This window comes from Anomalospiza imberbis, chromosome 4, assembly GCF_031753505.1.
Source record: "Anomalospiza imberbis isolate Cuckoo-Finch-1a 21T00152 chromosome 4, ASM3175350v1, whole genome shotgun sequence".
Classification (NCBI taxonomy): Eukaryota; Metazoa; Chordata; class Aves; order Passeriformes; family Viduidae; genus Anomalospiza; species Anomalospiza imberbis.
In genome coordinates this window covers 42,151,959-42,173,838 of record NC_089684.1, presented here as the reverse complement: position 1 = coordinate 42,173,838, position 21,880 = coordinate 42,151,959, and the positions used below count along the sequence as shown (strand labels likewise).

Sequence of the window (21,880 nt, the reverse complement as noted above, 5' to 3'; positions counted from 1 at the left end):
CACTGGCTATAATTCTGTAATTATGTATAATTCTGTATACTAACATGAACGACATACAGAGGAAAAATTAAAAAGAAACTAACACGCTGAAGTGCGATATAAAAGAAGTACTATTTTCCAGATGACATTTCATCCCTTAGACTTTTATGTCCATTTTTTTATCACTTTTACCTAAACTATATTCCAGATAGAATTAATAATCTAGATTCTAATTTCTCAATTCCAGTGATAAGACCAAGTATGAATGCTAGGCACAGTTCTTAATAACACATTAATCACTTTATCACCTTCCCATACAGACATAAAATGGCCTTACAACAGATACTAAAATGTGGCCAGTGTCAGGAGATACACTAAAGAGCTTCTGAACAAATGAGCATTTGGCTCAAGAAAGTTTATCTTTGCAACATGCTTGTATTCAAGTGTTTTCCATTTCCTATTTCAACAAGATACCAAGTAATTATATTTAAATAATTATTCACATTTTGCCACTGTTGGAAACAATCATTCCTTTTGGAGCAACAGTAAATGGCTGCAACATTAGAAAACTTTTGGACAAAATCCTGCAAGTAAAAGGACTGAGGAGGAACGAATGAGTAAGAGCTGATGCCACCTACCGTTTTAGAGCAGATACTTTTTTGGGGGATTTCTTTTTCAGTTTGGGTAATGACCTGTCTTGTTCAAATCCTTCATTGTCCAAAAGCTGCCGCATAGCTATATTGGCAAGCTGTTCCATCAGTTTAAATGTCTCACTGATATTAAGGAATACTGAGAAGAAATGTTCACTTGACCTTGTGCTCACTTTGATCATATCAGGGAAGAGCAGCGTAGCATTTTTCTCAAGCTGAGTGATATCAACCCAACGGATAACTAACTTTGCTGAACAGGAGCAAAGAAAAAAACAAGATTCAGTATAAAAACATTCAACTGACTTGTTCTAGCATCCTGACAAGTTGGGAGCACAGCATAACTAGATCAAGTTTGTACAGACAAACTGCTATCACCTGACAAACAGGAGATTAAAGAGTTTAAATATAATTTACTTTATTTACAGAACACCACAAGCTTTACAAAGCTAGGTAAGCTAACATGACTTATCATTGTCACTGCACTTGCTCAGACTCTGATGTCCTCTTTTCCTACGGAAGCAAAGAAATACAGTCTAAGCACATCAGACAGGCTTGTGTTATTTTTATACAGTAAAAAGTTTCAAATATTACAGGCACGACAGAACCTTAGCTTTTCTCCCAACACCAATACAGGTGGTGTCCTTAAAGTAGGGGCTAAATCCCAGGACTGATCGATTGCCCACAACCAAATACTGCTGATTTGTTCACCTCCACCACACTTTGAATTAACTCCCTGTAGAGCAGACTGATTGCATCCACACTATGCATGCAGTTCTTTATTCTGGGTCTCCTCTGAAACCTTTCTGATGTTCTGGTGTTGAACAAATGTAGATGCACCATTTAAGGTTGCAAAGTCTGCCAGACTAGTAGTTGAGGATTGTCTAAGAGCAGAAGAGAAAGCCAGAACTGGTGTGATCTTGTCCCTATTTCCTTTTGGGCAGAGCTCCTGAGCTGAACCATGTCCCTAGACAATGCCAAGTACTGTTTTACAGAGAACTACTTTGAGAAAGATCAAACAAACAAGGGAACACAGTTAAGCAGTGTGACAAATCAGGGAATTGTTCCCTGCTTCTCTTTTACTCAGTAGTGTTTTTGTACCCTCAGTGATCAGTACGTGAAAAGTAACAACCTACAGGAGATTTCCTACCCATTTTTAGATGCACAAATTACCGTTCCACTGAAAACATACCTTCCCTGCCCATGAGAAAAGAGTAAAAGCAAAGGTGATTAATGCTGAGATACACCCAGCCCTGACGGGGAACCTTCCCCTTCCAGTAACTGCAGGAGTAGTAGTTCACTAATTTCTCTTCCTCTGGCATCCCAAACAGCTTGTGAAACTTCACTATGGCTTCCTTGAATTTTTCTGTGTCGTCATCCTCTTTGATGCCATTGATCTTGTTGTACTCAGCAATGATGCCCTGGTAGGGAATAAAAAAGGACACATCCTGTTAGTGCCCATGGGCTATCAGATATCCCAATTCCCACTGCTATCCAGGCCACAGGGCACAACCGTTATTGCAATGCCAAGGAAATCATTCAGAGAGCTCTTATTCTTCTGCTCACTCTTTGGTTTATGTAGTTATTTACTTTTTTCAAGGCTTTCTTTCTGATGACCTTACTCCCTACTGTGCCTAAGTCAAAAGCAACCAAATACCAACCACTTGCCAGAACCTTGTTTTAAATTAACCAGCCTAACTCAAATACTTTTAACAGCCCTATGAAGTATCTACAATCTGCAGTATTTTCCTCTTCCTTCCTGGGGAGACAGACATAGGATTTCACATGAAATTTTTCTGAAGGGAAGGAAAAAAGGAACTGTTGATCCTTAGGGAAAATTTTATATTACTTCTATGACCCCTCTTATTGAACCTTAAGCATAGAAGAGCAAGGGTGGGAAGGGGGAGGGGGTGGAGGGGCAGAAAGAAGAAAAAAAAAAAAAATCTTCAATTAGCTTTACTAACAGGATGGAAAAAAAGAATCCCACTTTCAGGTACAGATGACCCTCACAAAATTTCAAGAGGCAAGAGGTGAAAAGATGTTCTTTGGTATTTTTAAAGACTGTGGTTCCTTCTGTTCTATACTGAAGCTCTGTTTCATTTGCTTATTTTCCCAAACTCCTTTACAATCATCTCTATTGCCTTTTACATGAAAGTTATTAAATTTTTGCCTTTTTTGTGACTTTTTGCCTTCAACTTGCTCCATATTTACATGAAGAGCAGAGTATAAGACAGAGAACCATTGTTCACATTTAGTATTCATCCAACTCTAAGTAACAATTCCCTTAAGGATTCTATTTAAAAACACAGATGTCTTCACATATGAGATATTTCCATGATCATCTGTAGCACTCACACCTGATTCACTGGGCAAACACAAGCAACTGTGGGATTCATAAGAGAGCTGACTTACTATATGAAATGTTAAAAGAGAAATGAGACAAAGCCAATACTTTGAACACAGACTAGTAAATACATCAGTTTTTCTTACAATCTTTGAACAAATATGTATTTTTAGATAATTCTTAGTACAAAAAAAGTACTTTTTGCCAGTATAGTCATTATCTGACCTATAAAGAGAACAAAACTCTGAGAAAACCAACACTCCCACTTCCCACTAAGAAAACAAATCAATGAACCAGCAACCCTTAACACCTATATGAAGTGTAAATGCCAATACTACAGGATTTAACTACACAGAAGAGGGGGAGGAGACATCATGAGTGCATTCAAAAAATTAAAATTAAGCCTTGCAATGGAAAAACAGTTGCACAGACAACTCTCGAAGTTTAAGACAGTGCAATTAATTTTAGAACTTACAATGCCTTAAGACCTGCCTACATATTTATATGGGTTTTTAAAAAAATCACACTGCTGTAAGCTACATGCACTATTCCCAGTTTCCCTGATTTTTACACATGTGTTGCTACTTAGCATCTGGTAGTCCTTCAAAAAGGCAGAGCAGCCTGGGGACTACCAGCTCCAATTTGTTTCAAATTCACATCACTTTTCTTTCCCCAGTCATATTTATCATTAACAACATTTGTAGTAATTAATACAGTACCTGTATTTTTCCTCTGACAAATGTATTTATGTCATTCTCATTTTCAAAGATTGAAAGAGTTTGCAACAAATTCTGTTCCAGCCATTCCCAGTGTTCAGTGATTTCCTTCCTCGAGCAACCTATATAAAAAACAAACAAACCAACAAAAACTCACAAAATAAATAATTCACCAGTGTCAATGTCCATTTAATCACAAACAAAAAATGCTAAGGAAACTTTCCAGTAAGTAGAGATGCAATATTTCACTAGATGCCGTCCTTCTGAAAATTCCAAAATTTGCTCCCTTTTGTATTTAATTTAACAGTTCCAATGAAGAAAACAGAATGCAACATTCTGTGCGACTTCTAGGGGAATGTCACAATTCTGGTTGTAGTACAGATACATAAATAATGTTGCAGAACAGCCTACATTAGTAATCCGTATTTCGGAACCACAAACGATCGCCACTGCTGCTTCTCCTTAAAACTACTGGATGCAACCAGACCTTTCTAGAACACAGGAGGTGGTCTGAACACAATTTTATCTCTTCTTGGCTTTAACACTGCTGTAAAAAGCAATGATGAAACGCATGAGCTATGTATATAAAACAAAATTGTCATCAGAAAAATTGCTTAGCTGGTAAGAGCAGTGACAAGCAGTGCAGACACACTACCATGATGAACTATTTCTAAAAGCTGTCTCTTGCTGGCTTGTGGTTCATCAATTATTTTTCATCACTTCTTCTGAAACTGCTTTGGTTGATTATTCTCAACTCATAACAATACATCTCTTTTTTCCCCCACTCCTTTTTGTCTCCATTACCTCACTATTTACTCTCCCAGTCTCCCCTATAGCAGATCACACAATCAGCCCAAAACCTACTTCCCAGTTCCCAACAATTCATCATGACAGGCTAGGTCTTTCTCTTTCCTTTGTTCAGGGCTAAAATACATACCTGCTGCAATGTTTTAAACTACAGGTTATTTTATCGCTGTTACTGGAAAGTTTTTACCTATCTTAGCATATTAAAAGTATTCACCATTTTACCAACATTGGCCTTTTAGGTAAATTAAGCAGTAACTCAGACTCTCAGCAAAGAGGAAGAAACCAAATTTAACAGTTAAAACACTGCACTTCAAAATACAGAGCCCTCAAGACTGGCAGGAAATAAAAATGAGAATAGCTACAACACAGTAACTTGCATGAAAATGCATATAATTACCATTACCACAAAAAACCTACAGCAGTTCTATACCTGAAAAACACACAAAGCCACTGTAAGAAGAACTGATTTCATAGGTGGAGAAGGATCTAAAAAAGTTGTTCATTTTCAAACAGAATTTAGATATAGCAACATTTTCACCTTAAACTGAGCATAGCGAACTGAGGAGGACACTGGCACAGGACACAGAAGTGCTAATATAATATGAAAGGCTGATTGTGTAGAACATTTTGCATTCCTAGGCCATCAATTGTTTTTGAAAAGTAAATAACAATTCTCCTGTATGTTTCAATAGACAGAACTCTAAGCTGTGACACCTTTAACTCAACTCTGCACTGGAGAAAGGGCTGTTAAGACTTCTCTCCAGAGCTATAAGCCTTCAGATTCACCAGCCAGAATCCTTACACAGCCTTACACAGTGAATATCCAAGAAAATCTGTCTAAACAATTTAGAGCAGACATCCCCCCCGGATTACTTTCATCCTCAGAATACTCTTGCACCGAGCAAGACCAAATGTCATAAACAAATCATGAAACAATCATATTTCTTTGAGTCACTCTGTACAGCTACTTACTGAAGATGGAGATTATTTCTTTATTGAAGGCAGAGAAAAAGAGAAATTTCTGTAAAAATAGATTACAGGTACCAAGTAACAGGCAGTCTACCCTTAGAGAACAGGGAGGGACAGTGCAGGACAAATTAGAGTTGCTTAGCTAAATGCATCCAAGGCCCTTAGTAACCTGTATAATTTTAACAATCCTTGATCAGTTCAGAAGGAATTGCTTTAGTTGCAAATTCATAAAATAACCACAGCGCAGAGCCTTAGGGAACACTGCGCTGCTCAGCTTCAAGGTAGCATAGATAAATTATTTGCTCTCTGTAAAATTTTACCTCCCTGTAAGATCCACACTATTCCACTCAAGTGGCAAGACTATGCTAACGCAGTCTTTTAATTTAACCAAAACAACTAAGCCATCAACCAGGTATTAGGAGACTAAACATTTAAGAAACACTCCACAAAATAGAATCACAGATATATACATTTACTACATTAGCAGTTTCAATTAGGGCTAAGATTCATAATTGAAAGAGCATGTTTATTAATACTAGCTGAAATGAAGACAGAGTACTGTACTTCTACAAAATCCACAATATCTTTCTCAGAAGAAAAGCAAAATTCTCACTGTTCAGCAGCAGCATAAATTTCTACATGTATGGTATATTTATTTATTCTGGGGCTGTAACTCATAACTCTTCCTTCCATTTTATGCCCCTGCTTATCTTGAGGACATACTGTAGGTATAAAATTACAGTCATTATCTAAAGGTGTCATGCAAAAAAATCTAAAGAGAAGTCATATGGCCTATTTCCAAAGTCTTAAAAATAATTTCTGACTACATGCACAGTATAAGGGTCTTTGAAGAAACTCTGTTTTGTTGGAAGCTTTATGATACGCTATTTTCTTTGAAAGGGAGTCTGCAAAAACAAGAGCCTGGTTTGAACTAAAATTATTACATCTACAGCAAACCTTCATCTGTTCTTCCTTCTCTTCCCTTCTCAAGAGGGTATTTGTCTGGAGGAAAAGTCATCCAAATAATCTAAATGTCAAATTTCATTGGGAGAATGGGCACTAATGAAGTGGCAACAGTTAGTCGAGAAGAAGCCTACAGCATCATTAACCAGTATTTTTGAATGTCAGGCAGCAGTGGGAGTGCTGGAGGTTACCAGGCCATTAAAGAGATGATAGGCATGTATGCACTTCTCATTTGTTCTCTCTTCTCATTTCTCTTGTAAATTAACAGAGTTTTGGCTGTTGCCAAAACCTGTGTTGCCAGTGAAACTTTTGACCCGGAGGAGCTGCACTGTAGTTTGCATTTGCTAAAACTGAAAAGCAATACTATCAAACCAACGATCTGACCTGACAAGCTTGGCCAATCAAAGTTAAATGGCTTGGATCTTCTGCTGGTTCATTTAACTCCAGAGACTATTTTCAGAGACAGCAGACAAAACCAGAGACTAACTCCATTCTGTTTTATGTTACTTGCAAGAGGTACCTGACCACAGAAATAAGCATTTAGTACAGGATCTGATACATACAAAAATCCTATTTAATGTACAAAAATATCAACTCAATTGTTTTCACTACTATAATGACAAAAGGAGCAGCTAGATCGTTCCAAGTTGGAGCATTAAAGACCAAAACTCTTAAAAGTTGTTGCACCTGTGTAAAAACATACACTTCTGTAGTTAACTTTAACCTAGCTACCATCTTGGTGAATTCTAAAGACATCATATATAGAAAGACCACATACTGTGTGAAATAAACATCCAGGGCATCCCTGAGATCTAGATGGTATTTATCCTGGAGGAGACAGGAAATGTATCACTGCTTGATATTCAGTATTTGTGTGAGTGCTGGGGCTGCACTTTCTTCCTGGTTACCATTGCAAGTCAGGTGCCCTGTCTGGGTAACTGGGGTGCTATAATCCAGGTACTCCTCCCACCATTCCCTTTAGAGACACCCCATCACCCAGGAATGCTGCACTTTAGAAGTGCTTGTAGGAGTGAGCCCTGGGCATGGAGAAGAGCAGGCAAGAAGGAGGAATGGGTACTGCTGGTCTGGGAAGACCTTTGGGAGAAGAAAAGTGGGAAATAGATGTTTCATCCCTACTCCATGGCCATTTCTGGTTTCATTCAGTCACTGTGCGTAACACACTCCCCCATGCCGGCATTTAAAGTCTGACTAGCAGAAACTACGGTGCCACTGAATTTTACCACTATAGCAGGTTTTCATCCTGACCCATTTATTTGTCCTGACATGACTATGCTCAGCATGAAGGATGCTCTCTTATTATGTGACACAGTATTTAGGAGAATAAAAATCCAAGTCAGTGTATTTGTCCTTACCACAGGCAATGGTCCAGTAGACCAAGGAGTCTGGGGCTTGGTAGAGGATTCGATATGGTGCCACTCTGGCACTGGAGTCCAACACAACATCAAGAGTACCCACAAGGAGACCTGTAGAAGAGGAAATTCTGATGAACACACAGTGCTGAAAAAATCAAGATCCCACAGGAGATTGCTCTGCAGTTCCTCCCCATTCCATTTCACCCTCCACAGCAAAATGCAGATCTACATATTCATCCTCATGCTTGTTGTCTCAGGCTGTAAAGAGGAAGAGTGATTTAACAGGGAAACATCTTCAGCTTAAACAAGACTTCAGCTCTTTAATGTACATCAATGCTAGCATAAAGACAGGCAAATTGAAGCAAAGCAGAAGGTAGTTGTGTTAGAAAATCATGTTTAAAAGTTATTTAGCTCTTTCCTGTGTTTCATACACTGCTAGAACCCTGAGCAGTAAAAAACCTACCAACTACAAACCCTCCTCCAACACCAACAAGAAACCCAAGACAACACATCCTATAAGGGTTCAACACTTGAATGTCAGCTAAAACTAAAGACTTCCAGCAAAAATAATTGTGCTGCTTAACAGTCTGATTATTTAGGGTAGGAAGGATCAAAATGCCTTAAGAGTCAAGCTGGTTTTCAGATGAAAGGATACTGAGGAAGGACAAAGCTATACTGTTTTCCAGAAGTAGCTTTGAAAATTCTTTGCTACTGAGAGAGCCACCAACAGTCGCATACCAAAAGCTACCAATTATTACTAACTATATTTCCAAGAATTCTAGATCCTCGTTTTATAATAAACTACACATAAAACAAAACACTACCCTCCCAAAGTCTCTGCAAGAAGGACCTGTTTATTTTTAAACTATGTAAAAGTTTTCTTGTTTTTCATCTCCACAAAGAATTTTTATCTCCCCTGCAGCGATGTCAGATTTAAATTTTCATGTTGAAGTTCTTAGAAAATTGTTTGGGAAAAAAATTTGAAATGTATAAACAACAAATGGATGAACTTTCAGAGATTTTTTTGGTGAAAATATTTATTGGGGTAGAAATTAGAGGTCTTTTTCCAACAGCTGAAATAAACTGCATGCACCAAAAAGCATTTTAAAACTCTCCTGTTAGAAATTCTCTTCTCCTTTCAAGTCTCATGTGTTCATCTTTTACTGTCAGTTTTATTAGTTCCTCATTTTTCTCTGCCATAACTGGTATACGCAATACTGCTTCCCTTGCTGTTCCTTCATATTTGTGCTGTGCATCATAAAGATATAAAAGCAGTACCCTTTTTCCATCTCAGTAGATCCCGCAAATGTGAACTGAACCTGATACTAAGAAACACCCCACCTACCAGTAATTTTGTATTTCTCCCATTCTATCTCTTTTATTTCTTTTTTGTTTCATACAGATCTGCTCAGGTCGGATCAACTGTAATCTCTTTCTGCTCAATGAATTAACATGCACCACTTCTTAATCCAAGAATTATGCAAGACATGAAAAACAAGTCTGGGCACAACATCAGGCCATTAGTAAGGTGTGCTACAAAGCTATCTGACAATTATAGGATACAAACACAAAATATGAGTGCAAAATATCCCAATGTACATTAGTCTCACTAGCTTTAGTTGCCCCTCATCTCTCACACGTTTTGATTACTGGTTGTACTCTGACAAGCTTCCTCTGAATAATTCTCCAGCAGCCCTTCTAGATACACCCTGGCTCCTTTCAAACTCAGGAGAATGAAGTAGATTAAAATGTACCTTTAATTATTTTTTTTTCTCTCCATCTGAACTTCACAAATGCAGTATGGCCCTGGCCCAGAAAGCTCATGTCACTTCAACTAAGGGCAAAATCCTCAAACACGTAAAGCTGCCAGTACTGCTCAACTAAAGCGGGGACCAAGCCAGACACTACACTTTGTTCATCATCTGGGTTTGCTGCAAATACAGCAGGAATTTTTTCTTTTTGCTTTTCAGCTTCACATGACTACTGACAGTAATAAATATGCAATAGGCATGATGTAATATCTAAATAAAGTTGTATGCTGGCCAAATGCAATCTTCTCTGAGATAAGAAACACTGTTCATTCCCTGTATTCTTTAAAAACATGCTTGTTTCTTTCTTCCTGCAGTATTTCCACGTTCATTGGCATGTGAATGGTCCTGCCAAACAATTCTGCCCCTAGTTCCTGGAGCGCTGTAAAAACTGGGATATGCAGGTAAGATCAGGAAGTCAGAACAAACCTACTGACTTCTACAGCAACATCAAGTTCAAAGGAACTTCCCATCCTACTTTCTTCCCCCCTGGATATGATAGACAAGGGAGGAACAGCCCCCTGTGCCACCAAACACTGTAAGACAGAGCAATGTATTTAAGAAATGTGAAGAGCACTATGGAAAAAAAAAAAAACAAAACACCAACAAAAGAGAGGAGCCAGCAGTGACTGAAACAACAGATGGGAGGTAGGAAAGGAAAAGAAAACAAAGAATACTTTCCAATGGTGCAGTAAGTAGGAGTTGGTCAGGGGCTTTTCAGTAAATAAACTGAAAAAATAACCATGTAGCAAGGTCAAAGGAAGAAATGTGACAGAATTCCAGAACATTGCAAGGAAATTTGAATCCGAGCTTACCAAGATAACTGCAACTGACAGTTTATCAGTAACATTTTACCTATATCACGCAATAGCTGTTTTGACAGATAATACGTGTGATATTAAAAATAAGCATGTGTTTTTATCACATGAAAACTTGTGCAATTGTGCAGCTGGGCCTGCTTGCTCTCCTTCATGAACTGTTCCTTTTCGTGTTGTTAGGTCAGAGTTGGTTGTTTTTGGTTTGGGTATTTGTTGTTTGGTTGGGTTTTTTCACAATGCAGACATGTGATGCAACCAGAATGAAATCACAGCAGCTCATACTGATAATCTGTTTGAGGATTTTCTACATGAAGTAGAAATGAAAATTTAAAAAAAATATTAAGAGAATTTTAATAATGTTCATTAGTTCATGAATTCTTAATGTAGCAAGTACCTTTTCAGACATGATTAAGTAACTGAGTTTCTATAGAAACAAAACAGGCAACCAAGAATCATATTCCTTATATTAGACTGGCCCTTGGACAAGAGCCAGTGATTTACCCAGGCATCAAATCACAGGACTATACTGACTGCAAATTTTTTCCCATTATTTCATCAGGTTTCTGACTGCATAATGAAATAAGGGGAGAAATTTCCAGTGTAAGAATACTAAATCTGTAAGCCCTTGTTGAAGCAAGAGGTTTTCATGAGGCAAGGTTTATTTAAAGCACATGGTATAATTTGTAGGATTAGCATCTGGCTGATTGAAGGCCCCAATCCTAAAGGCACTCGAGCATGAGTAACCATTTATGTACAAACAGTCCCATCACACACACGTGCCAAATTTTTAGAGCAACCATACCTATACATGGGCAGGAGGGGAAAAGGGAGGCCTAATGCCTTCACTTTGCTTGATACAACTTTTTAATAAAGTCAGGTTCCTCTTTTGCAAACTTGAATTCCAAAGCGAAGGTTCAGAAGATTGATCAGTATTCTCTTTCTTTTCTGTAAAACATAGGCATTAGCAGGGGAAAAATAATGATATGTAATATCTGGAACCAGGGAATACAAAGCCACAATTGGCTGAGGGCCTGGGCAATTGCTCTTGCATCATGTTACTGGAAGGACATACAATGCACTAGAGGGAATTACTGGAAAAGGGGTTCAGTAACCTGATGCACTTTGTGCTGAAGGAAGAAATCACACTACATTTTACTTATCTGACCACATTCAGTGATGGCTCACGTTTAGTCATAAGCTGGAGAGGGAGTCTATAACCTGTGCAGAAAATAGAGATTAGTAGCTTTTATTCATAAATTAATGTATGATGTGCTCTACTTGTATCTTTACAACAGCAACCAATTTTTAGCCTATTTTTTTTGCTAGGAGGGACTATGACCACTTGAAGCCTGACCTCCTCCCTAATACAGACCCCCTTCACAAATTATTCCTATCTCACCAAAGGGTATTTTTCAGAAAGATAGGTCATCTTCGTTTGTAAACTAAGCCAATAGCTTCAACCAGTTGAGATTCTTCCAAGCACCACTGCAGTCCTTGCTCCTTAGAGACCAGTATTCCAGATGACTTAACAGTCCAGACTGATTAAAAACTACCCACAAACAGTAATGAAATCAAGTGAGGACCTGTAGAATCAACCTGGTACATTTTAAGCATGCATAACTCAGACTACATAGACTTGAACATCTGTCTTAAGTCACAATATCTGTGACTATTTTGATATCCATGGCACAGATCTTTACTGCAGGAATATTTCTCTCTCTTTTCTTTCTTTCTTTTATCTTTCATAATAAATTGCAAGTGTCTCTGTAAAACATCGGTTACTGGTGTTTTTAAGGGAAAAGCAAGTTTATGCACTGTACACATGAACAGACTCTTTATTAGCAAAGAATTTTCTTATGACAAACATTAACCCTTTTCCACAGAAAGCCATGTTTTCATTTAAAAACACAAAGACTGAGCAGTCTTTATCACCCTTCTACAGTCCTCCTCAGAGCAGTATTATATTTGAGAGCTTTTGTGTTTTACCTGTTCAAAGTAAATTGGATTACATATTGAAGAGTGAAGATCTGGATTATATATTCCCTCTAGTGCACCTTATTAAAACACTGAAGCCAATGAATTATAATAAATAACGACACCTCAAAGCTTAAGAACTACCAGCAGCCATGGCTTTGTTGCACAGCAAGCACCAAAAAGCTTGGGATGGTAACAGACAGTGATGCTTCCTAGTCATTTCTAACCTCAGATTAAAGGTGCTTTCAGCACACGCCAGGGACCTGTGACACATCCATCCTTCAGTGACATAGGCTGAACTTGTGTCACATCTTGCCTCGAGCTGAAGGATGTCACTCTGCAGTTGGTGCCACTGACTGCTGTGCCCTCCCTTCCCCCGGTTTGCCAGAGTGCAAACACATGTTATTCACATGGCTCTTGGGAGAAGAACCCTGCCCTGTCTCATCCTCCTTCCAGGTCGGCATGAATCCATACCTCAAAAAAACTTTTGTTTGAAGATTTTTATCTAAAAATGTCTAAACAAGGAGCACACATGTTTTTAGCATAAAGAGTAAATACAAAATAATACCCTGCAAAAGAGGTGAGATATAATACAGGTCAGACTGTGACTCTTGGAGTCAAACTCAGGAGCTATCACTCAAACGGTCTCATGGATGCCAGCAGCCTATTTGTGTAGGAGCACAACACCACAACCAGGAAAACTTGGAATGTCGCATGTGTCACAGGCAAGAACTTTTCAAAACAGGCACTGTGACATTCCAACACTGAATCAAAAACATACTGCTTAAAAGATCCTCAGTATTTAAAGCACGCTGATGACTCCTCTTTCCACTAAAGCAAGATGGACACATAATGAGCTCTGGTCATAAACCTGAAACACCCACGGCACCTATGCAGATCGAAGATGTCAGCTGATCTTTAAGAAAGCTTCAATCAATAGGGTTAATTTAAATCATATTTACACCCTGAGCATTCCGTTTTGTACTGATTTAATGGACAATGAATAAACTCTTCCTAAAGTTCAAGTGTTGCTTCCTGAGCTATCAAAACAAGAACTCCTAACAACACATAACTAAAGCATACAGCACTAGGTATTGTTTTTCATAGTAAGGATAATGAATCCTCACTCTTCCATTCTTTCTCAAGGCAATTTACGTGATTACCTCTCTCATTTGTTATTACAGGATGAGATCATCCCATTACTTGTCTGTCAAAACTCAACCTAGAGCAACAACCTGAACTCCACGGGTAATACTATGGACAAATCCTTTTAAAAGGGAGGGTCAATGTTACTTGATTTAATTTCACAGGAAAGCCTATATAAATTGAAAATATTATACACCACACAAAAATAATTGAGTCTTAAACTTCCAATACTGGCAATAATACCCACAAAAGAAAGAATTTAAGCTCTTCATTGTGAACACTGCCCTTAAAACTTCATGAAGGGCTACACTTTTTAAACAGGTGTTCATTCACATAAATGAAGGTTAAATCCCCTCTAACTTATTTTCTAACTGTCTTCCCATGTGGCTTATATGGGCATCTAATGTGGTATCAAGAAAACCAAATTCTTCCTCTGGACTCACAACAATTAATATTCTTTAACTAAATAATAAATTAATAATTTTATCTATTTCTCAAATATATATATATTTCTTAAATAATTAAGAATGGGATTTATAGGATTGGTTAAGTTTCCCCCAGTGTCTGCCTTTGCTTCCTACCAACACAGTTCTATAAACCACAGATTTGTCCAGTCACCCTTTTATTTGCACAGGAGTTTTCAAACATGTTCAGTGAAACTGATTCTGAGGAAGAACTGTCACTCTACTGACATTTAGTAAGAAAAGCAGCAAAACCAGTAGTTACTTTCTCTGTCCTCAAGCAGAGAATGAAACAAAAAAGAAACAAACAACGAAACAGGAAAAAACCTCCAAACATCACCACTGCTAACCTAAGAAAAATTACTGTAAACTGAATCTAGTTTGAGGACTGAAGGGGGCACAGTAAATTCAGCTTGAACTCAGAAGGAGCAGTCCTGAAGCTTGTTGAAATACAAGCTAAATCTGAAAAGAAGCAATATCTTCAGAAAAAGAGAATTTTAAATTTTCACAGTTCTGATTGAATACCTGCAGATAGATAGATTGCAATAAGCTATCAGAGGAGGCACTTTACCAGGGAAATGAACAATGCTGAACAGAAGATAATTCTGGCTGATAAAATACTGGAAAAAACAGAGGGGAAGAACAAGACAGATTTTGAAGAAAGAATAGTAAAATCCAAAACATTAAAAATGTACTAGCTGAAACCAAGATCACTGTTGCGGTGGAAATTCAAACACCCCAATCTGGAAACTTCAGGAAAAAAAATAATCACAAATCCAGAATAGAAAATACAACCTTTCCTTTAGAAAGAAAACAAATGGAAAGATTTGGAAGAAGTCCTCTAGAACTCAAGATACCTAAGCACCAGATTTAAAGTAAAAATGCAAATGTAATTTCTGAATATCAACATTGATCAGATAACAGAAGTATGATTAGTGGTCAATGAGATGAAGAAAAGTACGATTTCGGTCAAATGCTCACAGCTCTTTATACGCATTGTAACATCATACTTTAGCAAAATCAATGGCAGAGACAACTCCTGCCTCTGGAAAAGCCATATGAAGTATGATACTGTGAAAGATAAAAACAAGGAGATTCTGCCGATACGAAATCTTTACAAGAAGAAATACTGTATGAGAACACATGTTCAAATTAAGTTCCAAAGAGATTTGAGTATATGCTAGCATACTTTGTGGAACCTTTTTTAGTTCTGCAGGAATCTAATTGAAACTATCAAGGGCCCGAAGCTCTGTTAAATATGATACATTCTTACAAGGATGCATAACTGGACAGTGGAGTGATGGAAATATGGAAACTGATGTGAAGAAGTGCAACTTCTTCTAACCTTTCAGCGTGGGGCCACAGAACAACAACAAAACCCTGTAACCAATACAAACTCTGGTGTAACGCAGAAAACTAGTAAGTGGCCTAGACTGATTGCTTACCATCTTGTGATCCTGTGCAACATTTCCAACTGGGTTTCCTACAAACCGAGATCTCAGGAGAAAGAGCAGGCCACCCTAGAATTCCATGTGTCAAACAGTAACATTATTTCAAGGGCAAAAGGGGCAAAAGGCAGCTCAGTTCAGCAGCCTGGATAGGCCACACAACTCACAGTGTAGGAGATAAAATATCATTCAAGGAAAGTCTTTGGCCAAGAAATATTAGAGAAGCAAAGGAAGACCAAGAAACATATCAGGCAATTGAGATGTTGTCTCTGCAGCCAACAGAAGAGATGGAGATGCAGAAAAGCATTAGGCAGGAAGTGAGGAACTGGGAAAAGCATCTGGGAATTCAACAGAAAGGCTGTGAGTCAGTCAGTCTGGGGAATCAAACACCAATTCAGCCCTGGACACCTGCATGTTCCTTGAAGTGGAAATGCACTGGTGTGGAGAAGTAAACACACCCACAGCAGATCCTAAGGAGCAGCTCAGAGCATGAGAGTAGATTTGGTGTACTGACAAATGCCAGCCGAGCTGAAGAGATCAGCTTCCACCCTGTGTGCCAAAACAGTCATGGAAAGCTGGTGGATAGGCTGCCCATCCCTATCCATTATGCTAATTGCATCCATTTTGATAAACACCGTATTTCAAGTATCAGAAAGCACATGCTTTGTACTCAAGTCTGACATGCAAAATCCCAACTACTTAAGTCAACAAAGGAAGGAGGTGTCAAGTTTGTTAAAACATGGACTATACTTTGTTCAGGCAGATGATCAACTGGCAAAGAGCTTTTCTAAATCTTAAGCATAAACAGGTTTTCAAGTAATTTCTTCCTCAACTCTCTGAATTGAGAGGCTGCAAGCAAGAAAAAATCTTAGCTCCAAATGTGAAATACTAATTGCGCCGTCCAGCAAGGCTGCAGAAAAGCTTTTCAATTTAGAACAATGTCACAGTATTAAAAACTATATTAGATCTGACATTGATATGTCACAACAGCCAGCCAAACTCAGAACCTCTCCTTTTTGCCTTTCCAATGTGGAAATTAAATGACAACTCTTTTTGCAAAAATATCTGGGGAGAAGTAGTATTTCATCAGATCCTCTTATCACCTGAAGTCAGCATATTTCCATCTGTTCTCTTCTGCTTAAACATTTGAATCATTCTTGGCAACATGGCATGGACTTAAAACTCCTACTGCACCTCTCACACAGTCACTGTCCCAGCTGTAAGTACATATACCCTATTTGCAAAATAATTCACTTCTAAAAACAGTTCTTGCTAAGAACAACTTATTTCTCTTGGGATTCAGAGATCTCACAATAACATTTTAAACAAAGTCGCTTAGAATTTAATCTCTAATTCACACACACAAATGTACACAGGCAAAAGGAGCACAGTAGCCAGCAGCTAAGTGTACAACAGCCTCAGTCTCTCTTCCTGTAAGCTCTAAGTGAATACATCGCTCTGCCATCCATTACCAGGTACAATAATTCCTTACTATAATGTCTTGAAGTAGAAGAGTTTGTCAAACGTTATCACAGTATAGCAGAAAGCAGTTAAGAGGCATTTTTAAACCTATTTGTTGCATTTGAATGCAAGATACACTTAATAACATGACCTTTTAGTTGTTTATAAAGTTTCAAGATCTTTACATCCATAAAAGTAATACTGTCATACTGGGCACAGTGCCCAAATGATGGTAGAGATCTGGGTTCATGTTCTGTCCAAATGCCTCTGCTACAGCTGATGCAGGCTGCTGTGGAAATAAATATACCACATTCCTCTGGAGAAGGAATTATTTAATACAGACCAAACTACCAGACTGCCCAGGGAAGCAAGAAGAATATGAGGAAAGAAAATACTTTTTTCCCTGTTGGTGAACAAAAGGAAAATGACCCTTCCCGACCAAGGGTCACACAGAAGCAAAATATGGGCATGGCATTATGTGCAAGGCATGAAACAATTTAATTACAGAGAAAGCTCATCAACCATCAAATACTTTTAAAGCAGAAAAGTACATTTTTTGGTCTTGTCCTGGAGATTAATGCAGTGATGCAAGATAATGTGAGTTTGCAGAACAGCTATGAAAATCCAATTTCAAATCTTTTCTATTTTCTTCTTCTTAAAAAGGAAAATAAAATCCAAAGAACCCTTCAGTTAAGCCATGCTTACGAAGAAAAACCCCACTGATGTGACTAGTAATGACATTGACACAATAACTTAAATGAGTCCAGACCCTAATTCAGTATAAAAATGGATCCACACTGCTTATTAGAAAAGCAGTATCTCTGAAGTAAACCATTGATCTAATACACCTTGTTAGCAGAGATTACATCTATGTACTCGCTAATCAGCACTGCCCTAACGCATTAAAAGATCATCATCATTCTCCTAACTTGTTACAATACAATGTAGTGGAGAAAATGCCTCCAAACAAGTATTTAAATAAGAGTTTCTCTGTTCAACTGCTTCATAAACCAAGGCCAAGAGGAGAAAACCAGTGTAGAAGGGGCAGATTTTTCATCCCTTCGCCCAAAGTGACTGATACTCCTTTTCCTGCAAAGCACTGAGGCACTCAGAGTGGATCCAGGAGAACAGATAACTTGAGTACTATTCTTCTGCTCCAACATAAAGCCAAGAAGAAGTACTTGCACCCACCCCCAAGGCTACATAAAATACTTGGCTTTAGGCTGAGACATGCCAAAAGAAGTATGCCATGTTCCAGATAGAGAGAAGGGCATTAGACTTAACCCTGATTAGTTTGGTGATGAGAGTTTCATGGCAAACTCAGAGTTGAGGGCAACGCCAGAGAATCAATGCTTCTCATTGTCTAGCTTAAGTTACATGATAAAAGCCATCTAATGCCATCATACCCACAGTCTCATCAATTTGAATGTCAATTCTCATTCTACAATTCAAGACAAATTACTTCAAGAGTCAATAATGAGGGAGGATAAGTCAGCAAAAGTTAGATCACAAAAAAAGAAAAAGACAGCTGTATTTACATCCTCTAATGCAAATATGAATTGAGATCATCCCTAGTTAAAAATCTTGTACACAATATTTCTAGTCAGCTTCAAGGACATATATGTTAGTTTCCCACAGAGCAACCATGCCAAAATTTATACCATATTAATGGGTGGCTAACTTAGATTATATTATGAGCAAATTTCACTATTATGTCACTACAGAAAGGGCAATTAAGGAGAAAAAAATCCAACCCACCACAGCAAAAGTTCTTTTTTTCCCCTGTTTACTTTTGACCAGGTAACCTCCACCTTTGTCACAAGATCAGTATCATCTAGAGAGCTTCCAAAGGGTCATCCTAAATGCTATAATTACTACAAATCATGCATCCTGTTTACCATGTCAGCAGATTTAGTCTTTAACTCAGGATCAGCTAGATCTCTCAATACCTTGCTTTTAACCAGTCTCTCCTACCAAGAAGAATCCACTGGCTTTCTCCACCTTCCTTGTCCCTCAACTGGCAGACCACAGGTGTTAAAAGAACCAACAGAAAATTTCAGCATTTCCATGAAAAAAATAAACCTAAGTTCTATTTATTACCGTGCCTGTCACGATGGGAGTGGCTTGGAGACTCCATCCATCCCTCCCTTCCTCTCCCACCTTCTGTTGACCACTGTGTGACAAACCCTTGCTATTTTAGCACATGGTCTGATAAGTTCCCATATGTTCCTTTAAATACTGCCAACTCTAATAAATTAGTTAGTTACAGGGGTTTGATTAGTTTTGGCAACATACTGAAAAAAGCTACAACTTTTTACCAGCCCTTTTCTGTACAAACAAACAAAACCCCTGGAAATGGACTTGTTGCTACTACCTCAATGCCACAGCAGCTGCAATTCCAGGCAAAGCACAGGCACTACTAAGAGCTACATTGACAGCAGATTTCAAAATATGTGGAGAATTTCACCTTCTGAATACTCATCTATAGACTATACAGACTTCATTCACATACCAAAATAATGGATACAGCACACAAATCTTTAAATTCTAAAAGGCAGTGGGGTAATTCAGAAACAAATAACTATTTCTCTATTCTGAACTTCCAGCAAATGCTAAAAAAAAAAAAAAAAGAAAAAAAAAAGAAAAAAGGAGGGCACATTTATGAATCCTACTTCCATACAAGGACAAAATCTTCCAAAAGTGTTTTCTTCATCTGTAAAGTGGCATCACCAATCAGACTATTACACATACAGCTGCAAGAAGACTTAGGAATGCATGCACTGTGCAAACGGGTTGATTAACAGAACCCCAAACTCCCAACCTGGTTCCCCAATAACTGAGAAATGACTGGAAAATTTGGAAAATTGATGGCTATCTCAAACCCTCTCTAATTCAAAGATAACAAAGTCAGAAAGTTAGAAGAATGTCTTTTCAGACCTTGAGAGGCCAGGGGGTAATCCATGAAAGAAGAGCCTGAGAAAAATTTTTCACTAAGAAGAGCAGGGGTGAACTTTTGAGGCAAAACACGTTTTTTATGGATTTATCAATCCTATCCACACTCCAAAAGATTGTAAAATAAATTTAGAAATCTGCAGCCAATGAGGAGTGGCGGCTGGTCATTTCCCACACAAGAATAAGGTATTTTATCAACATAACACTGACTGAAGATCTCAGCAGTCTACATGAAAACACACTTCACAACAGTGCCTTAATTTAGATTATGAACTGTTTACAAGTCCATAGAGCATTGAAGGTCTGAAGAAACACTTAATCTCACAGTAAACATGTACAGGACCTTGAACCAAAAACAGATGCAGTCCATATGTTTTTTTTTGCTTAGCCTGAAGTACTAATTATCATGGAAGTGCATAAAGAAGAAATCACAGGTTTCAGGAGAAGAAGCTTGATTATTCTGTACCAATTCAAGAAGTACCAGTGGAAACACCATTGGGTTCTGTATCTCCAATCTCATATAAATACATATACGGTGCCTAAGGAAGGGTAGAATACCTCGATGAACGTATATGCACAGTATTATTAAGACCTAGATGAGTACGACCCAAACCTCTACAAAAGCGTCTCCAGCTGCCAGCCGTCGAAAACAAAGCATTCGGCCAACATACTTCACAAGGACATCTGGAAAATACGGACAAGCCGAAGCAAATCTGTTCTCTTCGTAAATTTCTGAATTACAACATTGTCTTATTCCACGGAACGCGTGCTAAAGGTTCGGCAAGAAAATTCTCCCAGAACCCGGGGCGAGTCACACCCTGATGCACGGAGCCATCGGTCACCGGTGGGCTCCCACAGAAGGCGTAAATCCGCGGGGGAATCTTGGCGCATTCCGCGGTCCCGGGCTCGGGCGGGCGGCAGGACCGGGGAGCGCCGCTGCAGCCGCGCCGCGGCCGCGGAGGGACCCCGCGCCCCGGGAGCCGCCGAGGGCCCCGCCCCGGCCCCGGCCCCGCCGCCGCCCTTACCCGCCAGTCCCCCGCCGCCGCCATCGCCGCCGTGCCCCTTCCTCCTCTGCAGGATGAAGTAGGGGTTGGCCCGCTCCGTCACCCACAGCGCGTTCGCCAGCAGCACCTCCTCGGGGTTCACCCACATGCTCCCGGCGCGCACAAAAGCAGGCCCGGCGGGCTGAGGGCTGGCTCACGCACGCACCGCCCGCATCAGGCGCCGCCGTGCCCGGCCGCCGCGGCGGACGGCGCAGCCCCGCGGGCACCGGTGGGCACCGGGCGGAGGCGGCAGCCGCATGGCCCCCGCCGCCTACCCGCGCTCCACCGGGCGCGGAGGGGCGGCTGCTGCGGCCCGGGGCGGCGGCAGCTCCCGCCGCAGCGGTGACATCAACGCCGGCCCGGCCCCTCCGCGCTGCCTCTCGCACAGAACCCGCGGGACCGGCGCGCACCCGCGCCGTGCGCGCCGCCGATCGCTCCTCCCGCCCCGCGGGGAGCGCGCTCCGCGCCCCCGCACCTGAGCACGGGCACGGGCACGAGCACAGCCGCGGCGGGGCCGCGCCCGGCATCGCTCCGCAGGGAAGCTGCGGGCAAGAGCCGCGCGCCGAGAGCCGCCCTGCCCGGGAGGACTCGGGGTGCCGGGAGACCACAAGGTGAACCCGAGCCGGCAAGGCGGGCTCGCCCCCCAGAAAGCCAAACGGGTCCTGGGTGCGTCCAAAGCACCGTGGGCAGCCGATGAGGAAGGGGATGCTGCCCCTCTGCTCTGGCGAGACCCCGCCTGAAGTGCTGCATTCAGCTCTGGGGTCCCCAGCCTCCTCTGCAGACAGACTGAGAGAGTTCTGGTTGCTCATCCTGAAGAAGAGAAGGCTCGTGGAGACTTTATAGCACCTTTCAGTGACTGAACGGGCTGCAAGAGAGCTGGAGAGGGACTTTTTGATAGGACAAGGAGTGATGGCATCAAATTGCAAGAGGGTAGGTGTACATTAGATACCAGGAATAAATTCTTCAGTAGG

At 40.1% G+C, this 21,880-nt stretch overlaps 1 protein-coding gene across 3 annotated transcripts in view; it reads right to left on the bottom strand.

The window, feature by feature from the left end:
• The window catches only part of TBC1D9 (TBC1 domain family member 9), a 45,719-nt gene extending 24,432 nt beyond the window's left edge, over nt 1-21,287 (bottom strand). For 2 of the 3 annotated variants that reach the window (XM_068188025.1, XM_068188027.1), the window contains exons 1-5: nt 20,892-21,287; nt 7,799-7,909; nt 3,690-3,808; nt 1,819-2,047; nt 618-879 (exon numbers count right to left, since the gene is read on the bottom strand). In XM_068188025.1, the coding sequence (XP_068044126.1) occupies nt 618-879; nt 1,819-2,047; nt 3,690-3,808; nt 7,799-7,909; nt 20,892-21,018 (848 nt within the window). In that variant the 5' untranslated portion in view covers nt 21,019-21,287. The remainder of the gene's footprint in view (nt 1-617; nt 880-1,818; nt 2,048-3,689; nt 3,809-7,798; nt 7,910-20,891) is intronic. The other variant, XM_068188024.1, reaches the window with a different exon arrangement.
• Between the last annotated feature and the right edge of the window lie 593 nt (nt 21,288-21,880).